The following is a 26,207-nucleotide window of genomic DNA, read 5'->3' as shown; positions in this document are numbered from 1 at the left end:
ATAATGATCTAATAATGATTTGCATGTTGAATAAAAAGAAAATAGACAAGGCATAAGAGGCAGTCTCCCTCAAAATGACCCTATTAGTCCTCTATGGCATACTGCCCTCAGGCAACACAATACTTATTTGGACCTTACACTGCCCCCCTTTTAACTTAATATCAATGTATATAATGTCAGCAGACATGTCTGTGTCTGATAAAATGAGGGCCCAACGTGGGTGTGACCTTTTCTCTTGGGGTGACGCATTCTTTTATGGCTGCCAAGCTGCATGGGACAGAGTGGCACAAATCAGTAAGACAAATCTAACTTTTTAATCAGTTTGAATTGAAATGACTTCATTAAAACTTCATGTTTACATGTGCATGAGTATGTAAAGAAGCATAATTTAAATACCTAATTTGTTGCAACGCTGCAGTTAGGTCATTGACCATAGTCAATGTTTTTTCTGTACCAACTACTGATATTGAATGGGAATGGACACAGGAACATTTCATGGGCGAAGGGTTCAGGATCAAGCAGTTAGGGCCGATCCCTCTGACACTGAGGACGGTGACAACGTGTGTGTCATTCACACATAATCGTTCTGTTTTAATGTGACATTCAAATGTGTGCTTTCTTATTTACTACAGGAGAATGCATGTCTGATAACAGTAAGTCTGTGGATCAAGATGAGGATGAAGATATAGGTTGAAAAGCATAAAAAAGAAAAGTCCCTGTGAAGAATTTGTGAAACAATGTCATTCAATATTTGAATAATGGAAAAAAGCTCCTTTCAGAGAGCACATTAAGTCACCTCTACAGGCTGACGTTCTTATTAGTAAACTAACAATTCAATTAAGTTTGTGTCAGATTTGGCATCCATTCGCTCCGCAGTGCGCCTCTGACTTACTCAGCCTCCCACAATGCATTGCGGGGAAAGCAACGTCACAATCTTGCGACCCAACGTGGGGCGACCAACCGGAGGAACGGGGGTAGCATTATCCTTATTACAATATTTAGCCCGGTTAAACATCCCCCTACGGGCATTTTAAACTCCGTGTACACCATTTAAAGTGTTTTAGACGACTTTTTAACAGTGGAGTTCCACTCTTTTCACCAGCCTTAGCAACGCGTCAACCACTCGCCATGAAGATCAAGACTGAAGAGACGTCGGACAGGTTCCTGCTGGACGCGTCCTGGCTGTATAGAGACACGTGTCCGGAGCTATCGCGGTTCCTCCTGTAAGAAACTCTGTTTTAAAGTCACCTGTTTCTCTTTCTTCCTCTTCTTCCTCCCTATTGTTGTAATAGTCGCATGTCGGCGCTAGGTGGAGGAGCTCGACCGCTGTTAGCTGCTGACTTCCGGCCGGTGTCCCCAAAACTGCTAATGCGCTCACAGCTGTCTTTGTTTTCTCACTTTAGTTTGTTCCAGTGTGACGAAGTGATAGTTATTCCTAGAAATATAAGAAATAACGTTCTCCAGTGACGTACGGTAGAGGAGACAACCACAAACATCGTGGCATCCGTAACCGATGATGTCATCGTGCAGTGTATTCAAATAACGTGTCCATCAAAGGACAGCACTTTGGTGGTGAGAAATGGTTCTCTTAACATTTAACCACTGCTCAAGGAGTTGGATATGTAACGTTACAGCTGTTGGCGTTGCTCATTTTGCCACTCAAGGCTCGATTATGTGTCATATTTCCACTCCTTTTAGTTAATTTCCTAACACGAAGACGTGTTAGTGACTGACGCACATACACTAGTGGCTATTCCTCTCACAGGAACTACATGTGTCCAGTGGCTGCACACGTGCAAGTGCATCATATGTGAGCAATTGTAACTGATTAATTCGAATAAACTTTGCTTTCATTCAATCTCACGCATTTGCAGTGTGGGGTAGATCTCTATGGTGAGGTCTAAGGCAAAGTGCCCTTTTAGAATAAAAGCACAGAGGCCCTTCACGCCAGTTTCTAATTTACGTCCTTTTTTGCATTACATTACTTCTGTTGCGTTTGCTTCTTCCCTTATTTAATTGATCGTGAAATCCTCTTAAGCATCTGTCCCTTTATGTGTGCAAGAGCCCTATCACAGCTTAAATCATTAGCAATGCAAGTGTGCGCGTGCGTGCGCGTGTGTGTGTGGACTCGAATGTTTTCGTTGGGTTCTGGCTATGTTCCCGTATCCTCCGTCTTGGCTTTGCCTTTCACCTGGCCCGGAAATCTGTGTGCAGAAGCATGAATGGCAACCAAAACAGAGGCTCGAACAGTGAAACCCCAAGTCCGGGTTATTTTTACAGATGTGTCTGAGCACACTGCTGCTTCAATACATCGATCTGTTCCCCAGATTCGCTTTCGCTATGATTAGCCGTGGTTATAGAGAACATTTTCATCACTTTTAACTATAACCAGACGTCCTTCAGGCAAAACTTGAGGTTGAATGTTTGGGCCGCTGTCGGAGATGGCGGCTTGGTTTCACGCCAAAGTGCCTGGCAGGAGAAACCTCATTAGCAGCTATAGGCCAAACCCCCCCTCAGTGTGATGAGCTAATTGAATACTGGATCTGAACTCGAGCCAGGGTTGTAATATGGATGATATGTCAGAAAGTATATGACTCCATTTGTTTAAAAAAAGCGTAATAAAGTTTTCAGATAGAGTCTTGGCCACAGTTAACTGAGAGGAAATGAAAATAGCTGACATACGTGGTCAGTATGCATTATGGATGTATTTCTTTTTAGATAATAAACCACTTTTTGTGGGGGATTCCTGTGTCTCCTCTTTCTCCAGTTGTGGTTTTGGTCATGCGTCACTGGAGTTTTTGCATCGTGGGCGCCTGTCTGTACTCATACACACTACTAAACATTTGTTGGAGATCGTGTAACGGCCTTCTGCCGCTTTCTTCACCTTCTGTCGGGCTGATGATGACTTCTTCTCTGTGTGTTGTTGCCCGGGGTTACAATCAGGTTTTACAATTGCGGGTCTGTTGTGTTTAGTGAGCGCGTCGGCCTGTTTAAAGCATGAATTTTTGCCCTTGTATGTCAACTGACGTCACTTCATTTTGGCTCCTGTTGCCAGGCTGGTGAAGCTGCTTTCCAGTAAGTTAATAATGATAGTTGCGTTTGGTAAGTGGAGCCTGACTGCGCTCTGATGGCAAAGCATGCAGGACGTCACCGTGACCGCTTAGAAATCCACTGATGGCTTGATATCTTTTAATTGTGGGACTTTGTGAAAACAACACTAAAGATGACCATAACCAAATAAAAGGCCAGCATTTAGTATTTCCGATGAGGTTACACACTGTTTAAAACAAAGGGCAGTTTAAAACAACGTCAAGGCGATACATAACAATCAGTCTGGACTCTTGTAGACCAGCAGCTACAACCACAAAACTTCATCAGTGGTCTTTGAAAGCTCTATTTTCTCCCCTCTTTGCCTCCCGTGCTGATCCATTCGTGCCGGGTCTGAATATCGACGTGACCCAAGCCCTGATGCTAACAATAAAATGTTCATCATGCTCTCTTCTTTCTTTAATTACATTCTCACCTCGGAGCCCACGCAGCCCCCCCATTTCCCCGGCAACCTTTGCATCTGTCACGGCCCTCCTGATGGCATCCGGCCAGTTGTCAGCAGTTCATGTGGTTGGCCCGTAGCTTCAGTGCTTATAACCACCGCTAAGTGTGCTCTTGAAAGAAGAAGCATGACAAGTATGATAATTGGATTAGTGCGGCAGCAGAGGTCTTCGCGGTGTGCCGTTTCTGCGGGTCGCCTCATCAGCAGAGTAGTGGGACATTACAGGGGAAAGCAGATTCCCAGGAATCCAGCAGCTCTACACGCGGCTCTGTTCATAGTCGGCTCAGAGAATTTGCTCTTTCGGTGCTGCAAAACAATGAAGAACGCATCGTTTTCTGTGGTGTCAAGTGCAGCCAAAAGGGTCTTTGATTATCAATGATGTTACTAAGTAACAGTAGCATATTGCAAATAGGACTTTCATATCAGCTGAGACAGAAGTGTTTTGGGGGAGTTGCTCAAGGCCTGTAAGTCACTGCTCGTCCTCTACAGAGACACAATCCACCACTTTATATGATCTGCCACGACTATTCAAGTGTTGGGGAGTGTGCAGAGGGGGGGAGGGGGGTCAAGACTTTAGGATGACTAATGGCAGATATGTTCGCTGGCTAACGTCATCTAGCAGTGTAATGCACATGGAGTGTCAACAAACTGCCCGCGTGTCAATTTTCAGTTTTAGATTAAAGCTCACCCCTCCTCTCCATAAACTGGCCCCGTTGCCACCTCTCTGGCGCGAACATTTCCCATCATTGACTTAAGCCCAGAGCTAATTTTACTGGCACTTAGCAGTGGCTTAGTGAGAGTGTTTGCACAAGTATCTCACTGTGAGCGTTTCAAATTGACATGCTGTGGAAATGTGACCTATATTGTTTGGGAGAGACCTATTCGTTTTTGCATTTGGACGTTTTCCAAAACGCATAATGGAAAAGTCTGAACCCTTTATTTCCTTGTTGTAATATCTCTATTATTAAATATATCTAACTGTTTTTAACTTCCACAGTTTTAACAATGGGCCTTTAAATATAATGTTAATTTAACTACATGGCTTTTCTACAGCATTCTTGGGAACTAACAATGTAATATGTTCAAGAAGGACTAATTATTTAAGTATTACTTCATAATTGTCTTGTATTTGTGTTTTCTTTTCACTGAATCATGTGACTCTTAAAATATCATGACATGGCTCCTCTTTTTCTCCCCCATAGGCAGGGCACTATGAAGGCTAATGGTAAGTAAAGACACCCGCACAGCCTTGATGAAACTCACCTAATTGATAAACTTCACTAAACTACGCTGAGTCCCCCGGCCGTCTGTGACGGACTGCGCGGTGGGAAAGAACACACAAAACCCACAACCCGTCCAAATCCCCCAAAACCTTCGCCATTTAGCGCTGAGACTTTTATAGACTTCTCTCCCCTCTGCAGCACAAGCGAATCAGAACCCCCCCTGCCTGCCGCAGAGCACCTCGGTGTGTCCGTACTGCTATCAGTGGCTGCAGCCCGACAATCACCGGATGCGGCTGCGGCCCAAGCAGCGCCCGTCGGCGCGGGTGCAGAGTGTCCTGCGCAGGAAGGCTCGGGGAAAACGACTCGGCCTGGTGCAGCAAAACCTGCTGCAACGCTTCCAGACGTCCTCCTCCGTGCTGGTGAGAAGACGAAACGCCGCGACCCCTCGAAGCTGTTTGTGCATCACTAACCCCGAAACATTTTAGTCTCTGCTTTGTTTTATCAGCAACATATTTTGTTGGGTATTAATATTTTTCCTCTGTACCGGTTGTGTTTAACTGGTCATAACGAGTAATGCCAGCTAGCCTCGTCTCTGTCACATCTTTCTGCTGGTCACCTTTTTTTGTAGCCAGGTTTGAAAACACTCTCCCTGTTTCCTCCCACTGACCCCCAAACTGTTAGTGGTCCTTTTTGACAGTCATCCCAATGGCAGCTTGTTTTTTACCTTCCCTCTCCAATGAAACCGGCGTTGGAGCTGGTGGCATTCGGGTCAGTTGCCCCCCTGAACCCGCCTCCATCAGAGACTCCATCAGAGAAAGAGCCCCTCAGGTGATCTGAAATCAGCCCTAACGAAGAGCAGGTGAAGTGGAAACGCTGCCGCCTCATTCAAATCTGCTCGGGTTGACTGCAGTTGTTCATCGCGAGGCACTTGGGACCCGCGCTAGATATCAGATGACTCTGAGGGCAAAGAGGAGGACAGAGAATAAAATAGAAAGAAGCGGAGGCGATTAGTACCAGAGAGTGAAACAGCATCAGGCAATCAGGGCGAGTGGAGTAAGAGCGGCTCGGTGCTCCTTTCCCTTCTCCTCCCGTGGACTGTGCTGAAGGTCACATCCAGGGTCCGATAGCGGAGTCTTCTGGAGAAAGGGATTGTAGAGAATATTTTGGGTAATAAGGAAATAATTTAACCACCCCTGAAGTCTGCATCCCTGAAAATAAGCGGAGCAATATTCTACCGCCTCTGAAACTGCATCACAGCTGCACCAACCGGCTCTTGTGAGCTGTGGTTTGATTTTGACATCTGCTCACCTCAGAAATGTTGTCACCTCCGACTTGATAATAGTAATCATAAATAGCTGTGCAGATTCATTTCACATACTTTCCGAAGGCACACCTCTCCGTTCATCACTAGAACTTAGGAAAGACTCGATGCACAAACCCGCTCAACATCAACGCGAACCTGTGCCACCCTCGGCAATGCAGCTTTTCCTCAAGATGCTGCTGTCGTTGCTTCTCTCCCGAGACCTGGGCGAGATCGTCTTGAATTAGTGCTCCATAACGGCATTGTCTCATTCGCGCGTGTGTTCCAGGGCAGAGAGTTACGGCTGTGCACAGAATGTTCTGCTCTCCTCGACTGTTAGTCACGGGACACTCGCTGCGAGAACTGTAGGATTCATCCAGAGAAACGATTCAAACATGCCGTGCTACGAATGTATTGTTGGGAGCGAGGCAGACGCTCGTCCATACCACGGCGCGAGTATTAGCAGACGCAGTCCTCCATCTTGGGATGGGAGGTGCTCTGGGACACTGTAACACTGCAAAGTTACATCACAAATGTTTTTCTAGCTTTTCTTAGTGAAATATTCAGTCCTTTAGGAATCAGAATCAGGAATCAGGAAATATTTATTACCAAAATATGCCAAACATACAAGGAATTTGTCTTGGCGGTAAAAGAGATGTCAGAAGTGACTATATGATAACATATAGTTAATATATATGCTGATTAATTGTGATGAGCCACGGTCTCAATCACAAGACTACATCTGGTCAATTTCAGATTAGATTAAAAAGGAAACAATCAATAGTTACAGTATTTCCACTTCAGGCAGAGAGTACACATCGCCAAGGTGGCACTCTGTGATAACCAGGACATTCTGATGTACCATTTTAGAAATTAAAGCCCAAAATTGCGGGAAATCTAGTTAGGTGCATTTGCATACCATGATTTACTTTTTTTGTCCAAGAGCACAGGTGTGCCAAATTTGAAGGGGAGGGGAAACTGACCTAGTGGGGTAATTTTCACATTTCTAGGGGGCGCTATACAGACACTTACCCAAATGCAAAACCCCAAAATTATCAAATTTGATGATACGCATGCCAAATTGAACAACCTTTTGAATATGATAAAGCCCCCAAAGAGGCCCGTAGGTTGTGAGAATAATAACAATACTAATTCCCTGAAATACAATAGGTTCCTCTCACCCTAAATATAGGCATACTCGTTACCAGCAGATATTGACTCTCGCACCCTCGGCGGTGTGCAGTATTTGACACGCATCCTGTGTCATGTGGATGCCAGCGCGTCACCTGCTTTCCTCAGCTGTGTGGCCATGTATTCCAGTTGTTATAAATCAAGTTGCATTATATAGATAGGGAAATAAGTCGGGGTTGTAGTCCCACCAAAGGAGGAAAGACCGTAAATGGAGTGAAACAACAGCGAGTTCTCCTCCTCCTCCATCGTCTTTCCTCCATGAGCCAAGATGAGTACACTTGCCAGCCACATTGTTCGCTACTAGGCACAAAGTATTTCACTTTTCGAAAAATGCCTCTGCCTCTTTCCCCGTGTTGTGTCAGAATGAAGAGGGAGAAAGAGTCATTCCTCGGAGCAGCAACCAGCGGGAAACACTTAAGGACACGTTTCACAAAGAACCCACAACAACTCCAACATGTTCTGCTCTCTTCCTCTCGGCTGTGTTAAATCTTGGCAGGTCAAATTGTTCTTGTCCCTGCCTTTCAGGGAAGTGCTCACTTCATCTAAATCTGAACCTGGTGGTTTCAACCGAACAGCCGCGCTGTGTCGTGTTCTCAGTTGGGGTCAGATTGACAGAGCCAATGCTCCTCCGACACTCTTTTGTGCAAGATTCTTGCACAGCAGAAGAGGACGGGTCCACAGGTTTACTGAATGTTGTTATACAACACCTATTTTTACCCTGACGAGATACAAAAAACAGAACTTAAGTGGTATAAATGATCTTTCCTTTTCTCCAGAAGGAAAGATCAAGTGGGTGCAGCCTCTCGTGATGATTCATGTCTCCACTTTAGCGCGTGATCACCCCCTCCTTCTTTTTCTCTTGTGTTTTACCTCAACTGACGTCCCCTCCCGTTAAGCTCATACATCTTCTCTCCTTCTTCCATTCTTGGCCATGTCCCCCCCCCCCCCCCATCAGGTTTGTCTGTACTGGAGAAGTGCGGCTGGAGAATGTGCCTCTTAAGGAGATGACAGGAGTCAGGGGGCCGAGGTGTCTCGGGTCTGTTCGCTCTCAGCGAGCAGGAAAAGCTTCGCCGCGGGTTTTGACACCTCGAGGTTGGGCAGCGAGTGACAGGACGACAGGAGGAGGGGTGGTGCTGTGGGTTTGGGATGAGAAAGGCCAGGAGAGAATCTGTGACAGCTACCGTGGAAGCGGCCTTAGGTTTTTTTGTTCTCGTTACAAAACAAAGCAGACAAGAAACACTCACTCGTGTCTCACGTGCGTCTTGACTTGTTCCGCATCCAAGTGTTTTGAGCTGGTCGATGTACAACAGGAGCAGCTGTCCCAGCGAGTCGGTGCCAGCTGGGTTTGTGACTGATGACCTGGGGAAGCCTATAAAAACATGCATCGTGTTCAACACACACTTTGCATGCACTTTTGAACGCGGCGCTCTGAACAGTTTGCTGTGAGCTGTCGACGTGTTTGTGTCACTCGATGCTGCTCTGAAACAACGTGTCGGCTGTCAATTAGCTCCGTTTCCTCTTCGCCACTCAAATCCCATCCTGAAACTCGGCAATCAATCAATCGTAAGTTGGCACGACTGTCGCGGTTCACCAGCGTGCACGTTAACGGCATCCTTCGCATACCTTTCACGCAGTCACACACGCGCCATCGGTTAGCTGTCAGTTTTATGGCCACAAAGCGGGGCCCCAAATCCAGAACGGTTCCTAGTTATATTTTTATTCTTAAACCACAGAATTCTGCCTCAAAGAAGCACATGTTCCAACTGTGTAATACTAGTAGTTTTTCTCTCACACCTTATGTTTGAGGTCCAACTTACCATGTTAGAAAAACCTTTATCCCTTATGTTTGGTTCATATAGTTACATGTCAAAGAATCTTTGTTTCCTCTGATTATAATGTAGACTAAATGGTGTGAAAGAAAGTGTCACACATGCCAAATGCAAATCACGGGCGCATTTCTAGATCCAAACCGTGACTGCGCACCCTGCAGAAAGCTTCCACAGATTATGAAATTAGCATTTGTTTTCAGTGTTTATCTTTATCTGAAAGAACCAAATGAAGCATTCGTCCAGTGTGATGTTGCTGATTCGTTGCCTTCCAGATGTTCATTGGACATCATTAGGTATTATCTAGTTAGCAGAATAAATCCTCCCTGACAGAACAGATCAAATCTCTGTGCCATCTGCTCATGCGTCCCTTCCTTGTGTTAACCCTGCATTCTCTGCGATCGCCAGCAGGGGGCAGCTCCTCTGGTTCTAAAGGATTGATTGCTTGAGTAGACTCTTGTTACTTGATTGATTCCCTTTAGTAAGCATTTTGAACATGAGTTTATGGTCTCTGTCTTCTTCAATACAGCATGGGATTGATTTACATTTATTTGTGATTGTGCCCTTTTGAGAAAAATGAACCTGTGACCTTTTATCATCAGCAGAGACGGAACAAAAGAGAGAATCGGAGGTGCCATGTTTGTGATATGTTGAGAAGGCAGCTCTGCGTTCAGATGGCGTGTCTTTGTGTACGTACCGGGCAGCCTGCCTCCAGACAGTGAGGCAGCCTGCAACGTCACAGCCGGCCTCGTATTGATCCCCCAGCCGCTCTTCTACTTTCCACTCTATCGTGCTCCATTGATGTGTCCTCAAATTAGTCACACAGAGTGCACGCAGATATTTCTGCTTCGGGCTTCCTGAAAAACTGCATGCAATTAACAGTCACGTTTTCCAACTTTAGCACGCTTATATTCTATTGGTGCTTACAGGCGTCTATTTCTGTCACTGCCGTAGCTGCCCTGCTCATCGCTCCCTTCTTGGGGATTGTCGTGCTGCCTAGGTCAAAGGAGTCAACCAAGGCTGACCTCCAGCAGCGCAGACAGGAGAGGAGGTTTCACTAATGTTGCACGTATGAGCAGGCTATAGGGACAGAAATAAAGGTATGCGAGGGTCGACGGATCCGGGGTGGCACAGCCAATGATTCCTGTGTTGAATAGGTTCAGACAGAGAAGCTCAGAGGGGTTTAATTGCCGTCTTCTTATTTGGGTTGTGCGTAGTTAAATGGGGACAGACACAAAGCTGCAGAAGCTCAAAGAGAGTTGTTGTTGTGTTTGGAGATGTCTTGCGCTCCATTGCTCAAACACCATACTATCCCTGGACATTCGTATAAACCTGAAATACCAACAGAGAGTGAATGTCGACGCTCACGGATTAAAGTCTAGTAATTGGTCTTCCTTTGATACTTGCGTATTTTCTGTAGTTTCCATCCTTTCGTTTAACTCTCTAAATTGTGTAGTGTTGAGGCTAGGCTAGAAGTGCTGGAACACCCTGGAGTTGTTGCCATCTCGCGTCGGGCTTGAGGACACTACAGCAGGAGGGATCGTTACTCGTCTGCACAGGAACACAGATCCTCCAGTTGAGTGCCACTCGAGTCTATAGGTCTGTTTTTATGAGAAACCTCTATAACCAGAAAGTGGTGCCGCCGGTACGACATCATCTGCCGTGTTTTTGCAATATAGAGTCTGTGTGGTGAGTCTGAAATGCTTTACGACCTACAGCCAAATTCATCCTTTGTGGATTAAAACCAGCTGCTGCAGCTTTATCCGCACCGTCAACATAGCTGCTTTGAGTTGTTCCAACTTTTCTATGCAACGATTGTAATCACAAATTGTTTGAGCTTTGCGATGATTTAAAAGCGTGCCAGTTATTTTGAGTGGAGGAGAGATAATGAGCTAGATGGGAGGACTTTTACCGCCGAATGTTCTCCAGGCTGACACATCATCTGCTGAAGGACAGGCTCACCTTTTTAGGAGTTAGAAGAGATTCTACCAAAAGTTTTCCCGATAAATCAAAGAACGCCTACATGCATAAGGCGCTCAGTTCTTTTGGATATGTGGGGTTGAAAATCAAATCTGCCTTGTTTGCGATTTGCCTGAGGAAGTAAACCTCTCTCATGATGATCACACAAGGCCTCACGTAGAAGTTCCCACAGCTTGTATCCCGCTACAGAAACATACAGAATGAATATGGTGACATATTCTAAATACACAAGAGTCCTTCTGGATTCCAATGATTCTGGCTGTGTTTGGAGATACTTGGCGAAAGTCTGACTTTTCCTCGCATGGGGTTGGATCCCTTTGCAAACAACGGGGGTCGAGCTCGGGGGGGAGGGGTGGGGGACCCGGCTCGGCTGCGAGCGTCACCGCTGACGAAGCAGCAGCAGACGCATTGGTCGCTCCTCCGCTCAGCCGCGCCCCTCTGCAGAGGCGGGGGGGGGGGGTCTCCCGCTGGGCTTGGTGTCTGTATAAAGCTGGACAAGCATTGTCATGTGGTAAACACTTTGTACGCGCTCACGTAGAAAGGAGGAGGAACTCTGTACTCCCGGCGCATCGAAACCCAACTCCCCGGCGCCAGCGGACACCTGTCGCGGTCTGAAATGGCTGCCTTCGTGTCGGTGAGTTTTCCGTCCCATCAGCATTCTGGACTTTCGCCGGCTGGGCCGCGCAGGCCGTCGCTGCACTTGCACTCGTCGCTCAGATGATGTGATTGTCTGCCAATTGTTTGTTTGGAGCGGACAGCAATTGAAAAAGAGCACGGTTCAAACTTTCGGGTGCAAAGAGCACGACATCAGCGCGTGAAGCGGCAGCTGCGTCTCGTCACTCTCAGTTGTCTAATAAAAGGGTTTTGTGTAATCTTTGTCGGAGAAGTTGCTTGAAATTCATCATGTAAGGTGCTGCGAAGTGTAAACTCAACTGACAGAAGTAAAAAAAAAACTGTTCATAGAGATGAACAGTTATACCACTCGAGACACGACTGGGTAAAAACTGCATGGCAACAGCCCCACCTCGCCCCCTCATAGGCTCAGTCCATGTTTCCCACTGTTATTTTCATATCCGTATAAACATTGGTCCTTCCAAACGTTCCCTTCAATGTGAGGAGCCTCAGCTGCTGAGTGAATCCTCTGCTCTGAGTGAATTGGCCTCCTGGACTCCATTGTGATCTATTCCTCAGCTACAGATGTGTCTGGCATCTGCGAGGCTGCCCGGTGTCCCACAGGGCATCTGAGCACTTCTCGTTGCAGCCCCCCCTCGTACCGCCGCAACTGCTGCTCGTCCCGCTCCGCGCGTCCCTCGAGTCCCAGCAAACTCCGCTGTGTCCCCCAAGAAAGTCAGACAGCTCCGGCTTTGCTGGCTTTTTAAGGACCTTTATGAAAACCTCTCAGATTTGTCTTTCTTTTTTCTTTTTTTTTGTTGCTAAATATTCCTTCACCTCAAAACCCCGTTATGTATGAGAGGAATATAGATGCGAGGTCAATGACTGTGTCCTGTTCCTCTGCTCATCCCAGATGGCCACCTGCCACACTTGCAGTAAGACATCCAGACACAAAGGGATGAACAGGGACTTCATAGCTACCCTCGCTAAGACCCCCACCGGCACACCGGGGAGCGCTGCCAAACACAAGACCCCACAGTCCAGCCACAGGGCCAACATGACCACCCCGAAGAACGCCGGCAGAGACCGGACCCCCGCTCATACTCCTAGGTAAGTTTTTTTAACGTTGTATTAACGTCCCCGGAGCTAAGCTTCAACATGCAGCGACCATCAACTAAACTTGGAAGGTGTGACGGACATCCGAGAGGATGATGGATTGGGCTCCCCAGATTGTATATTTGTTGACAGCACATTTCCTTATTTTAACTTTTCATCCCGCCCCCTTTCCTCTCTCTCTCTCTCTCTCTCTCTCTCTGCCCCCCCCCCCCCCCTCCCTTCTCCCCAGGTCCTCCACCTCCTTTAACACTTCAGGGTCCGGCTCATCTTCCTCTAAGACTCCCATCAAACCTAAAAACTGGCTCGTCCAGAGTCTCGGCAAGATACTAATGCGAGAGGGCCGCCAGAGTAGCAAGAAGGTGGGCTTGAAAGATTTTCTCTCCTCACTTTGAGCATCCTCCTTGTCTTTATGTAAACTCTTAAAAACAAGGGTATAGGCCCACATTTGTAACCCGTTAACACCATAGGCTACGGGGGGGGGACTTTGGTTTGCGAGCCGGTGGGTGAAGGGTTACAGCTTGCCCACCAACACAGCTATTGCTGGGCTGTTTGGAATGGCACTCCTGGTATCCTGAACGCATCCGCTGGGAGCACTGGCTGGCTATTTCAGCTGTTAATCAGGGTCACTGCATCTTCCCCTGAGCCCGTTGGAGGTAAATGCTTGGTCTAATTTAGCACATGCCTCTTTTAATCTCCTAAACTGGGGATGTTATTTTTATTTTAGGGTTGAGAAATAATTCAGTATTTCTCAATGGCTGAAACATCGCAGCAAACCCAACTGTGAAACATAAAAAGCTGGTTTACATGCCAATATACTTTTGCTTACTTGTGCATTTAACGTTTTTTGTATTCATATTACTTGGTGTCAAAAACTTTTTTTTTAATATCACTATTTCTGTCTCTCGCCTGCTGGGAGATGTCTGTGTAAATTAATTTGGTATGAAGTTGGAATTACATCAAATTGACAAAGGTTTAAATTGCCATTGCATTTTTTCACATGAATGCATATTTTTTTTGAAACTGTGCATGGTGACCTGTGGAGATATTTGTAATTAATCTAAAATGAGACTCACCAGTTGCGGTTTACATTGAATGGGCATATCTGCCTAAAACCAGTACAGAAAGTACTCACTGACATTCAATATGTTCAACGCTGCGGACTGTTTAAATATTTTATTTGCTATATGCTTTTGAAAGGTTAATATTGTTTGTTTAAAGCAAGCTTTTTGAATATATTGACTATGTTTCGTACTTCCTGATCACTTACCAGTTTTCATTAGCGGTTCTATGATCAGTATGTTTGAATTGAGAAATAACTCACTTTCGTATTCCTCCAACACTGTGATTCTCTAAAATAAAAACCTTTCAGTCTGCTAAACTGTGCCGTTCATCTTAATCTCTGATGAGTGCTTGAAAATGTTTTTGCTGCATCTTCAATCTTGCAGATTGTATGTCTGTGTGCAAATGTAGATCTAAAATATGTCATTTATCCAGCTGCATTGTTTACGCTTGAGTTAAGACTTGACACATACAGAAAACTGTTCTGCCAAAAATGAGAAATGCAATCAATACAAAGTCAAATTGAATAGAACATGTGTTACGTATAAAATAAATTAAACAAAAAATGACATCAAATATCAAATTTTATTGAGGGTAAATTGATCTAAGATTTTCGGTTAGTAAAATATAAGCATTATGCTTGTGCCTATACCTCTTCAGTCACAATGTATATTAGTTTGTGTATATATGCTTCACGCATTGTATGTAATGACTGAATTACTACCTACTACTACAGATAATCAATGGAGAGATTGAAGAAATCCTCAGATTACATTACAATGTAGGTCATTTAGCTGACGCTTTTATCCAAAGCGACTTACATTACACTTTAAACCCATGGCTTTTTACATTTTTGCCCAGGGAGCAATTAGGGGTTAGGTGTCTTGCTCAGGGACACTTCGACTTGAGACATGGGACACAAACGTACTGCTGTTAAAGCTATGGAGAATGGCCTATTTCTAAATAATTGATGATTATTCGTATCAAAGTACACTATAATATATTTTCCAATTATATGTGGTATTATTTAGAATCTGCAAAAATACCTCAAGTTACCAAATATCATGAACCCAAAAGTAACTTAATTCTATATTCACTGCTCGAGCAGAGCGACCTCTCACCACAGCACGGATGAAAACACCTGAATAGCTTATTGTGAATATACGGTAACAGCAGAATAAGCGTGTGTGTGGTTGTGGGCGCTCGATGCATTTTGTAACGCGAACATTCAGCAGATGGGTCCACCGGCGCCTCGCGCATTACCGACGGCGCCCTGCGGGTGGCGCTGGACTTTAACCGCTGCACAGGAAGTCCAGCACCACTGAAGAGGGTCCGCTAGCTAGCTAGCTAGCCGCTGGTTAGCACCTGGGCCGACGCTCGAACAACAAAATAAACCCCGAGTTTTTTGGTACGCCTTCTCTGAGTGAATGATTCTCCGGTCGTCGGTAGCGGGACGATGTCGGACCGAAAGCGAAGACGAGAGAAGGACGAGCGAAGAGAACACAAGAAGCACAAGTCCTCCAAACAGGATTTGGAGAAACTCAAAACACACACGAAGAAACTCAACCAAGAAGTCCAGCAGCTGAAACACGTTGAGACGTTGTGAGTAACGTTACTGCCACGTTATGAATTATTGATTCATCTACTAACTTTACACACGCTAGTAATTCACTTTAATTCAGTTCGCTTTTACTTAAGTTATCTTGTTTGTTTGTTTTTGCGTGAACGGCTTAATAACTGCTGCGGTCACGTGATAAATTAACGCGAGTATCATCTGTCCTGTTGTCTGTGCAGCTATGAGAAACCTCCACCGGGGCTCATCAAGGTAACGTGACACATGGTGCACGCCGAGCAGGTTGACTCACGCACGCACGCACGCACATACAGAGAAAAGTCATGCTCAGACGTGGCTGTTGCAGGAGCACGAGGACAAGCCGGAGGACTGTATCCCCGCGGAACCCGGAAATGAAGCAGCCAGGACCTTCCTGGCTAAGGCCCCCACCCGCGGGCTGTGGATGCCTCTGGGGAAGGAGGTGAAGGTGATGCAGTGTGAGTACACCGCCGCAGATGATGGGACGGGACAAACGCATCTGCAGAAGTATATTCATTGGCACCGGCATAGTAAAATCAACAGGAATTTGGAGGTTTATCGTCATGTATGTACTAAACATGCTTTCCTCAAAGCCACCAGACTCCTTTTTTTGACTTTCCACTGTGCACAAACCACCAAACTCTGCTTTGACAGTTTGAACAAGGAACAATTTCCCTGTTTTCCCCCGGTTTGTGACATTGAATGTGACTCACCAGAAAAGTACAGAAAGACTTGAATGGGGAAAGTAAGTCCATCACCTATTTTTAGCCTGTTTTTTTCCAATGTTTACATAACCCGCAACCATGCTTTAATTCTGCTGAGAAAAGTCTACCACAGATCAAGAAAAAGTTGAGAGGGACTTATGATCAAACGCATGGGCCGAGCATCTTGTAGGTCAAAAGCTCTTGAAAGGTCTCAACTTGATAGATTCCTTTGAGGCACCCTGTGTACAAACAAAGCTAAAGCAGTAACAGTTGCACCCAAAATTCAGCATCTGTAGCTACGAGTAAATGTCCCCAGTGTTTGGGCCGCCCTCTGCATTTGCAGAGGCAAATGTAAAGTACTTGTACTTAACACTCAACACCTCCTCTGCTGTTTGTCTGTTGGTAGAGATCGGTGGTGTGGGTGGAGGTTACCTTCAGTCCTTTTTGGTGGGGACGATGACTCCTTATTTTCAATGTCCATTCATTCCTTAGTCCCACTCGTTGCACACATGTTGCCATTTGTTTCTACAGAATCTGAGCATTGCCCGCCCTGCTTAATCCTCTGAGCAAATGTCTGAACACATCGTCCTGTCTTTAACCACACGGGGGCCATCAGAGTGACTGATGGGGACGCGAAAAATGCAAGCAAAGCCGTTTAGGATCAGTCACTTGATGAAGTCTCTTTAAGTTGGTCATGACAAGTGTCACCAAAAACTACAAATTTTCACTTGTTAGTGAAGGGACACATGCCGATTTTTACCACAATTATGTACCAGTCACATCAATTCACCCCCCCCCAACTGCACATATATTTATACTTTATGTTTGCTTTCCTTTGCCACAGGTTGGAGATGTAAGCGCTACGGCCACAGGACGGGAGACAAGGAGTGTCCCTTCTTCATCAAGGGCAACCAGAAACTGGAGCAGTTCAGAGTGGTGAGTGTGTCAGCGGCTTGGACCCAATGAGCCCAGCCATAGTAATTTAGGGAATGCATCAAAGTCTGTATGCTGGCTTGTGGTAAGTTTGTTGAGCTGTGACAGAGACGTGCGCGAGCGAGCGAGCTGAGTCCAACAATAGTTCTGGGGCATATTTAGTTTATACCGATCAACGTGTGGCCAGCACACTCACTCACTCACAGCCGGTTCCAAAGGAGCGGCGCCTCCCGCAGGAATACACAGCCTCTGCAATGATTACCATAAGTGCAACTCTGTCATATTTTTTTCGTGCTCTGTATTGTCACTGGGACGTTTAAAAAAAAAAAAAAAAATGCTGACGCAACACTAAAATCAGGACGCTGGTTGGAATTTGTTGGGATAATTTGCTGCATCTAGCGTGAATAGCAGCGAGCCTTATTTTTTACCAAGTTCACACCTTCTTCACAGAAGGCCATGACGAGTTGCATTTTGCTCTTTCAGGCTCACGAAGACCCGATGTACGACATCATCCGGGAAAACAAAAGGAACGAAAAGGAAACCAGGTACATCCACTTGCATGTTGTTTGTGTCCTTTTTGTTCTAGCTTCCATGAATAAGAGTGGCGTTTATTTCAGAGGTGAATGGTTGAACTCTCAGTGCCGGTTTGTAGCGGATCATCTTTGACGCTGGGGGGTTTGAATCTGAGGTTTGTTTGCTGTGTGAATGCAGAGCAGCAGCACAAAGTGTGTGTGTCTGTGTGTTTTTTAAACACATTACAGAGAGGTTATTCAAGGGCCAGTGGCTCCTCCAAGTCTGAGTTGTGCGTCTACTTCTCGTACCCCCCAGGCCTACACGGTACGAGGGTGGATAGCATGCTGCGTGTTATTTCTTCTTTATTTTGGGGGGGGGGTTAAATCCTTTTGTAAGGCAAACTTTGATCTATCGAATATGCGTGATTGGAAAGTTCCATTTATGTTTGGTTGGACACAACGCCATGGCTGCAAAAGGAAGGATGGAAGACTGAGTTTCTGTTCCTAGAATTGAAGATGTCGTTGTAGCCGAATTTCAGACACTCTCCTAAAAACCCATCTCCCGCCTCTGATGTGCAATCAGACTGGTGCTGCGTCCGAGGGTTCCCGTCTTTCATCTCTGCTGCTCTGAAGGAGCTCGATGGCATAACGTGCCCCAGCCTACTCTTCGATTGCATGTGGGGCCGCTGGTTGTCTTGAGCATTTCTTGATGAAAATGTAGAATATGAGCAAGTTACTTGCATCTGTATTCTTTCGGCACATTTTATGGTTCTGAAGATATTCCCAGTCGAATATATTTCGCTCGGCTACTTAATGATATGCGTATTTTACATAGCTGGTATATTTGTTCATATCTTTCTTTTATATTTCTACTGTTAACATTTGTGAGGTTTGCCGTGTGTGTGTGTGTGTGTGTTTCAACAAGGCAAATGTGAAAAGTTCTGCTAAGAAAAGTATGTAATGAAGGTCGCCTGGGTGTGTGCACGCGTGTGTGTGCGTGTGTGTGTGTGTGTGTGTGTGTGTGTGTGTGTGTGGTATTCTATATTACCACAAACAGTGATTCACATATCTGAATTACCTTTTTTAGTTGTCATTTAGATAACTGAGCTCAGGCCTTGTATTTAAGTAAAAACCTGCGGTTTCGACAGGTAATTGGGCACGGCTGAGATGAATGGGCGGGACGAAGGCCGCGTCCTGCTCAAGGACGTCCGAGATGCCGACGCTGGCGTCTGAGGCTGCATCGTGCCTTCCCCTTTTACTTGACGCTAATCCTCCTCTTCCTGTCCCTAGGATCCAACAGCTGCAGAAGATGCTTCAAGACACCACTTCCTCCAGCTCGGACAGCTCCTCTTCCTCGTCCGACCACCATCGCGGCAAGAAAAGGAAAAAGCAGAAGGATAAAAAGAAGAAAGACCGGAAGAGGAAAGGGAAACGAAAGCACAAGACCTCCGACTCATCGGACTCCGATTGAGTGTCATGTACTCGTAAACCGATTTAAAGTGTCCTGCAGAGCGACTCTCCGAAGACCCGTTGGGGGCTTTTTCTCTGCTGAGTGAAACTGTACAAACTGAAGGTCCCCCGCTGAGTGTTCTCCAGGACCGTAGAACCACACGGAGCTATGTGCCCCCCCCGCCCCCCCGCTTAAGTACGTTCGTGCATATCTGTGTCAGGAAGCATTAGCTGCATGCGTAACTAATCTTAAGTGATACAAAACCAGCCCGCTGGTGTGAGAGCCGATGTTCTTTTGCGGCCTCCGATGAGACGGCATGTCATTAAAAGATTGTGTTTTCCACTATTTTTGTATCGCCGCCATCTCTCTGGCATTAAATACTTTGATTGTAGAGTGTGTTAAATGCTGAGAGGTGGAAAGAGAGACAGGAATTAGTAGAGTTATAGTTTGTTTCCCCACACAAGCCTGAATGTTTGAGTGCTTGTGACTGTACATAAATATTTGAAATGATTTGAGGTTGGAATATGCTTATTTGCTTTGAAAAAAATGCAAACCACAGAGCTGGGAAAGAATGTATGTGAATGTGCTCCCTTATTCTGAGAATAAAGATGGCTCTTTCTCCAATGTTTACCCCTCCGAAGGCTGCGCAAACCAAGTTAACAATGTTGGCCTTGACTTAATGTGTACAATTTAATCTTTTGAGGGCGATGCAGTGGAACGCACGCTGCGCCGCGGTGACCTTCCTCTGAGGCCATGCTGTGTTTTTTTTTTCTCTCCCCCTTTTGATCTCGTCCCGCTGTCGATCCGAGGGAACCTCAGAGCGCCTCCTCGACACCCCCGCCCCCCCTCCCGTCCCCCGGCTTTGTGACGGAGACGACTCCCACCACCGGCGCGACGTAGCTGCAACCGCACCAAAAGGGGGCATTGGGCCACATTTCAGGAAGGTCGGTCATGAGCAGCGAGTCCCTCTGGAAATGAAACATTCCCTTTTTCCTAATGAGTCCGATAGGGAGACAATTACAGGGAACTAGCAAACTAGATTTCCATTTAGATTTGTGGCCTAAACTTAAACTACTCAGAGTAGCTTGAATGCTGCAGGGAGGAATTCCGTGGATCTGTAACGTGTTCGTGAGGAATCACAAGCACATCAGCCGGTGACGGCTATCTTTTTACTCAACGATCCAGAGCTCCTCTTTGTTGTTTTTCATCTTCTTTTCGCGGCGGCTTTGTCCATCACGTTTCTGGTGCTTTGACCAACGACGTGAGATCCATCAACCGTGGGTGACTTCTCCCTCTGAGTAGAACAATGAATCTCCCAGATGAGATTCAGTCACAAGCCGCTCAGAGGGAGTCGCGCCGCGTAGAGAGAATTTGGTCAACGGAGAGTCTTTATTGAAGCGCTCCGTCTTCTTGGACGGGGGACAGCTCAGATTGAGGGTCGAGCCAAACTCGATGTGGGGATCGGGTTAGGGGCTCAGACGTGTGCGCAGAGGAGCTTTTTTTTAGTCCTTTGGGACTTGAGCCCTGCACTTAACTCATTAATAATAATCCGGCGTGCCCAACGGGAAAGACGCGGTGACGAGGCGTCGCTCCGCTCACGGTAATGTTCGCTCCAGATGTGCAAAGGATGTGAAGTGAGAACCCGGCCTTAAAACCACCTCAGTGCGGACTCGGATCAAAGGTCACATCCTCTCAAAGCGCCCTGATGTGTCTCTGAAGCCGAAGTTTCATCTCAATGGTGATCTTGTCTTTGCTGAGGTTGCCTAAACTACATTTTTGGATTTCATTAGACATTGTTTCTGCCCAATTTGAACTTTGTGTTACACCCTCCGATACTCAGTCGGAATCGGGTCTGTTTACTTTCAAAGTGTCCTTCCCAAGACGATCAGTCAGTTTGTCCTCGGTTGTTTTTGAGACCGGCTTTCACAGCCGATGCCCGTAGTCAAATTAAAATATTAGGGGAAGAGCAAACTGAGACAAGGTAGGCTTCCTGCCTTGGGTTATCTGCGAGGAGGGACGGGGCTCCTGTTTTAATCCCCCTCCTGCTGAGAGGAGACAAGGATGGGCCGCAGGACTTTCTATTAGTGATAAGCACACGCCGCGGGTTTCGTGACAGAAGCCGCGTGTAATCACTGACACAATTAAAGTGAAGTGGCCTCGTGTGGCTCAGTGACACGGTTCCACATCCTGAGCCCTAAAAAGAGAAACTCAATCAAATTACAACTGGATTCTGTGCAGGCCCGACGTTGAGCGGAGCCGAAAGGCTTCCAGACACAATGTACCATTAGAAGGTCATAATCACCCCCCCCCAAACAGTCCTGTGTGTGTGTGTGGAGCCCAGCGTTCAATAACCATGAATTATTGAAGTCATTGTTCCTGTTTGCCTTTGCCTCCCGGCAGGAAGACTGGAGACAGTCGCTTCTTCCTGTCAGAGAAAAGACACGGCGCCCTCATTTGTTTGTTTGTGTATTCAGATGGAATTTTTTGTTCACCGTGTACCGTTTAATACCTAAATGTCACGTTATTACCTCTGGCCACCATCACAAAGCTAACATATGTTCTCTAAGCAAATGGAATTACAGAACACATTTTGTTGAGTCACCATGTTGCAATTTGACCTGAGCAATTAACACATATTGAAGATACTGTTTCACTCCACTGATTGCATTTGGGAACTTTTTTAATTGGTTTTATTTCCCAGGATTTGTTGCTACATCAAATAGATTTAGTCAGACTCCTATTTCATGTTTTTTGTAGAACACATGTCCCTGGTTTGGTCCAACGAAGTCAACACAATGTCAAGACGTGTCTTCATTATCAACCAACACGTGCCGCGTGTGACCACGCTGCTTGATCCAAATAAAGACAATCAATAATTGCTAATAACAATAATTCACTTGAAAACAGGGGTTACACAAATAATACACAGATCCGACAAAGTTACAAAACAAGGTTTATACAAACTCGTTTCTAACTTCATGTTGAATGACATCAACACAGCGAACGCGAATCGCGCGTGGGGCTCGCGCGCATTGTGATTTGGCGAGAGAGAGAGAGAGAGAGAGGGAGAGAGAGAGAGAGAGAGGAGGAAGGGGGGAGAAACATCAGCGCTATCTCTGCGCACCCGGCAGAGAGGGAGGAAGCGCCAGCGGGAGGGATACGCGCACGCGCCTCGGCGACACTCGCGCGCACTCCGGACACGGTGGTGGAAGAAAGAAGCGTCCTCGCCTCGTCAGGTTGGTCCGCCCGCGTTCATTCATCTCGCACCGACGTCTCGGTGTCCGGCGCGTGCTTTTAGCTCCACTTCGCCGCGCGTCCTGCGCTGAACGTTGCGGACTCGCGATGTCTTTTTTTTGGGGGGGTGGGGGGGGTATTTTTATTATTCTCTTTCTCGCTGCGCTTTGCCCCAGCGAGACGACACCGCGCTCCATGTCGCCTGTTTGTCTCCTGTCTCTGTCCATGTGTCTCTCTCCCCCCCCGGCCTCGTCTTTCACTTTTGTCAAGTGGCCTTTAGCGGCTTCTGGGGCGCTGCTGTTGTTTTTATTGACATGTCTGATTTAAAGCGTCGCTGCAGCTCCGCGCGCACGCACGCGCACACGCGCACTGCCGCTCACATCGTCCACCGCGCTTCGCTTTTACTTCTGGGTTGTTAAAAACAACAACTGCGAGTTGTGCCGCTGCCCCCCTGGCTTGTTGTTTTGGTGCCCGCTGTACACTTGATGTAAAAAAAAAAAAAAAAAGAAATGTGTTGCCCCTCCTAGATGCCCCTCCCCCCCCCCCACCATTCACGTGCGTGGGGGCCAGTGTTAACCAAACTTTTGTAGCTTGCAACCCCTTGAAGCAAAGCAATGACCCTCGGGCACATGTGTTTGGGTTGCAGTTTGTTTCACTGTGTTTTTGCTTTGTTGCCCCCCCCCCCCTTCCTAAAAAAAGCTTGGCCCCCCGAGCTGCTCGCTTCTTAGACATTTAATTTCTAGCCCAACACTGTGATCAGGAATTTTTAATGGGAACAACATCATCATCGTAGCTACGGGGTACAGGGTACTCCATGTGGAGCAGCTCAACTCATTCGTAAGAGAAGATGATTTGAAAGAAAAGCGTCCAGGGTGCCGTGTTTTGGAGGAATAGATTAACATATTGATGCAATGTTGAATTTTAGTCAATGTATTGCAGCAGTAACCGCTATGAAACCCCCGGTTGAGTCTGTTTATGCTCAAATTGGTCAGCACAAGAGTCCAAATGCATATCGAAAAGCGATTGAGATCGCTTCAGATGGTTGATAAACATAAACATCAATCATTTAAAGATGACTGTGCCATGCATTGATTCACCTGTGCAGCCTCCAATCTGTGTGGTTTTTTTTGCTTGAGCAATTTCATTAAGCCGCTCCGCCCGCCGATCACAGGCGTAATATTTCACCTTTTCATCCAGCAGAGAGACCTACATGTCCATAGGAATGCACGCACATGCAGAAACAAGTTTCACTACCCACTGCAAACCTCCATTTCTTGTTTTACTGGCTTTCCCCCCCAAAAGCGTTGCAACACAGGAGCAAATTACAGAGTTGGGCCGTAAGTGAAAAGCCAAAGAAACTGATGGGACTAAACGTCAGTGTTTAGTTTAAAATAGTGAAAACCAATTTTGAGGAAAGGGGCAGTTGAAAACACTTTTTTCCGTCCGTCTCTTATTGAGTTGCATCGCAGTCGCAATCCTGATTGGATCTGTTTGACTCTTCCTACCGTTTGGCATCCTCTCACCTCGTCTCCTCTTGCCTGTCAGACCTCCCTCCCTCCCTCCTTGTTATCTCTCTCTCATTAGCTCACTCCCTCACACTTGCTTTCTAACACGTTGCATCGCACTGTTTCTCTCAATTTTTAGCATCTCCCGCTCCACATCTCTCTGCTCAGCCTCCCGTTCACTCGCTCATCTACTTCCCTGTTCCCCAAGGGAAACGGAGGTATGTAAATTGTTTTTCTCCTCCTCGTACGCGAGGGCCTGCTATCCGTCCATCTTAATGAACTCATTTCCCCTCATAATTTTTTTTTTTTCCCCACAAAAAAAGCTGAGCATCGCAAAAGAAATTTGCAAAAGAAACCAGGGCCCAAAGTCGTCTCTCTCTTCTTCTTGTGCCACTGCTTCAAGGTCCCCCCCCACCCCTCCCTCCTCCCCCACCAACGACTTTTGCATTTGAGGTACCGGCGTTCGCTGCTAGCGGTACGAAGGGGTGCGCCGGTCCGTCGGCAGCTCGAGGTTGGATCCATTCGCTGTTCCAAAAGAGACGAATGTGGCCTCGCTTAATTGTTCCCCGCGGTACGACGCTAATTAAAACGGCAGGCAGGTGCTCGAGGTGCCAGACAGATGAGCATAGGTGAGCGAGAGGTAGAGAGAACTCGTAGGCGCTCCTGCCATGTTCTGCCCCTCGGCTTGCCGGCCGTCGCCTCGGGCTGAATTCAAAGCCAAGCAACTGTGAAATAAATAAAATGCCATAAATAAGCGAAATGGATGGAGGAACGCGTGCCGTGATGGTGCAGCAGCAACGCGGTCATGAGTGTCTCTCTCAACCCTCCACCCTGTCCTATAAATGGCCCAGAGTCCAAACACTCGCATGAATCAGTTTGAGTGGGGTTTTTTTTTGTTTGTTTGTCCAAGTCTAGACTTTATGTGGAGTGAAGCGGCCCTGAATGACCCAGAAACGGATGCGCCACTCGCCCTGCCCGCCGCATTCCAGCTGTGGCTCCGCCGCAGACCTCTGTGAATGTTGAGCGAGAGGTTAGACGGCTCTCCTGCTAAACCTTTTTTTTTTAAATGTTATTTTTGCATTTGGTACTAAACCAGGAGGACGAGCGGATTGGCGGCCTCTGAGTGTTGTGTATTGTTGTTTAAGTTGTGTGTGTGTGGGGGGGAGGCGTTACCACAGCGTATGCAGCTGCTGTAGGAGGATGGGGCGAATGTGTCAGCGTCGGCACACGATTCATGCCGCGTTTGCACCTGAGCTGCAGAGATCTCCCGGTAACGGGTCAGTTTAACGCAGGTGCTCTGCGGCCTAATTCTTGCCTCTGCCATGTGGGTGGTGTGTGTCCTTATGGGTCGTGATCTCTGTTTATGTCATGTGTTCCATCTGTGCACCGATGCGTGATTCCTTCCTTCCAACACATCCGTTTGTTTTTCTATTCTCTTTCTTTCCTCTTTTGACGTTGTTGAGGTGTTCTGTCAATGTGCACCTGTCTTCGGGGCGTCGGAGTCAATCGAGGTGCCCGAGTTTTGCACACCGCTCAAAGAGCGCACTTGACTTCAGGTATCTGCGTTGGTTGGTGGACGTTTTTGTCCCCGCTGGTGATGAGTTGAAAGTGTGTATTCAATTCGCTACAGTGCAGCGGGGTTATTAATACGTTTTCACACCGTGTTCTGCGAGGAAAGTTTATGAACTGTTAGCTTACGGTTCAGCTCACACTGACTTATAATGTGCACCAGATTGTAAGGGCGGAGGGGAGGTGTCGTGTCCCCTGCAGCCTTTCATGTTGTGCTTTTATAACGCTCGCAGTGAAGAGAAATCGAATCCAGCCGAACCTTTTTGAGTTTATAGGCAGCGGAATAAGAGGCTGAAATAACCAAAGTAGGTTGTTCTGTTCGCTGCTGCAAACTCATTAATGGGAACTCCAGCAATGTTACACACACCAACGTCTGTTGGTGTGTCTGCAGGACACTGCTGCGGATGTGAAATGAAGTTGACTGAAGCGTTGCATTGCTCCATAGTGAGCGGAGCAAAGTCTGAAAGCTCTGAGGGCCGGTTGGTTGGGCTTGAACACTATTCTGTTTACATAGATAATTATATGCAATATGTTACGATATCGGCTGTTATCTTTTCCTGATTTATAATTTTTTTTATTCTGCAGTACAATTAATTGATATCCTTTTCTGAACTTAACAGACTGTTCCAGCTGTTTGGCACCAGCCACTTAATCGTTACAGCCACATCACTCGTCGTAATTCATCACAAAAGGTCATTGTGTAAATCTTAGTAAAATCGGCACCGGTCCACCCTGCAATTTGTCACAATAATCCATTTTGACATATTTTGGTACAAAAATCTTGCGGTATTAGATTTCCTTTTGTATTGCCCACACGGTGTGTATAATGATAAAGAGGTTGGTGTGTGTGTG

General features: G+C 46.5%; 3 protein-coding genes across 22 annotated transcripts in view; all 3 read left to right on the top strand.

The window, feature by feature from the left end:
- The first annotated feature begins 904 nt into the window (after positions 1-904).
- On the top strand, positions 905-14,176 carry rmp24 (ribonuclease MRP subunit p24). The gene is made up of 5 exons (XM_040188717.2): positions 905-1,223; positions 4,753-4,775; positions 4,972-5,192; positions 12,596-12,792; positions 13,028-14,176. The coding sequence occupies exons 1-5, from the start codon at positions 1,129-1,131 to the stop codon at positions 13,188-13,190; spliced, it is 699 nt and encodes a 232-aa protein (XP_040044651.2). The 5' UTR covers positions 905-1,128; the 3' UTR covers positions 13,191-14,176.
- An 800-nt stretch (positions 14,177-14,976) lies between these two features.
- On the top strand, positions 14,977-19,671 carry rp9 (RP9 pre-mRNA splicing factor). The gene is made up of 6 exons (XM_040188715.2): positions 14,977-15,459; positions 15,652-15,682; positions 15,777-15,906; positions 16,997-17,088; positions 17,569-17,630; positions 18,888-19,671. Exons 1-6 carry the CDS (start codon positions 15,314-15,316, stop codon positions 19,066-19,068), a joined length of 642 nt encoding a protein of 213 aa, XP_040044649.1. The 5' UTR covers positions 14,977-15,313; the 3' UTR covers positions 19,069-19,671.
- A 2,416-nt stretch (positions 19,672-22,087) lies between these two features.
- elmo1 (engulfment and cell motility 1 (ced-12 homolog, C. elegans)) overlaps positions 22,088-26,207 on the top strand; it is a 72,361-nt gene continuing 68,241 nt past the window's right edge. For 7 of the 20 annotated variants that reach the window (XM_078081706.1, XM_078081688.1, XM_078081696.1 and 4 more), the window contains exons 1-2: positions 22,124-22,283; positions 23,926-24,004. The gene's annotated coding sequence lies outside the window, so the exon portion shown is untranslated. Of the gene's footprint in view, positions 22,284-23,925; positions 24,005-24,699; positions 24,817-26,207 lie in introns of those variants that run through there. The other 13 variants (XM_078081698.1, XM_078081683.1, XM_078081702.1 and 10 more) reach the window with 10 other exon arrangements.

Source organism: Gasterosteus aculeatus, chromosome 10 (genome assembly GCF_964276395.1).
Source record: "Gasterosteus aculeatus chromosome 10, fGasAcu3.hap1.1, whole genome shotgun sequence".
Lineage (NCBI taxonomy): Eukaryota > Metazoa > Chordata > Actinopteri > Perciformes > Gasterosteidae > Gasterosteus > Gasterosteus aculeatus.
Note: the sequence above shows the minus strand (reverse complement) of the source record. Positions and strands in the feature narration are given on the sequence as shown.

Excerpts from the sequence above, each read along its gene's own strand:
- rmp24 (XM_040188717.2), top strand. The coding sequence starts at position 1,129 with ATGAAGATCAAGACTGAAGAGACGTCGGACAGGTTCCTGCTGGACGCG. Across the intron at positions 1,224-4,752 it reads GAGCTATCGCGGTTCCTCCT|GCAGGGCACTATGAAGGCTA; the intron begins GTAAGAAACTCT and ends TCTCCCCCATAG. Across the intron at positions 4,776-4,971 it reads GGGCACTATGAAGGCTAATG|CACAAGCGAATCAGAACCCC; the intron begins GTAAGTAAAGAC and ends TCCCCTCTGCAG.
- rp9 (XM_040188715.2), top strand. The coding sequence starts at position 15,314 with ATGTCGGACCGAAAGCGAAGACGAGAGAAGGACGAGCGAAGAGAACAC. Across the intron at positions 15,460-15,651 it reads CTGAAACACGTTGAGACGTT|CTATGAGAAACCTCCACCGG; the intron begins GTGAGTAACGTT and ends TTGTCTGTGCAG. Across the intron at positions 15,907-16,996 it reads GGAGGTGAAGGTGATGCAGT|GTTGGAGATGTAAGCGCTAC; the intron begins GTGAGTACACCG and ends CCTTTGCCACAG.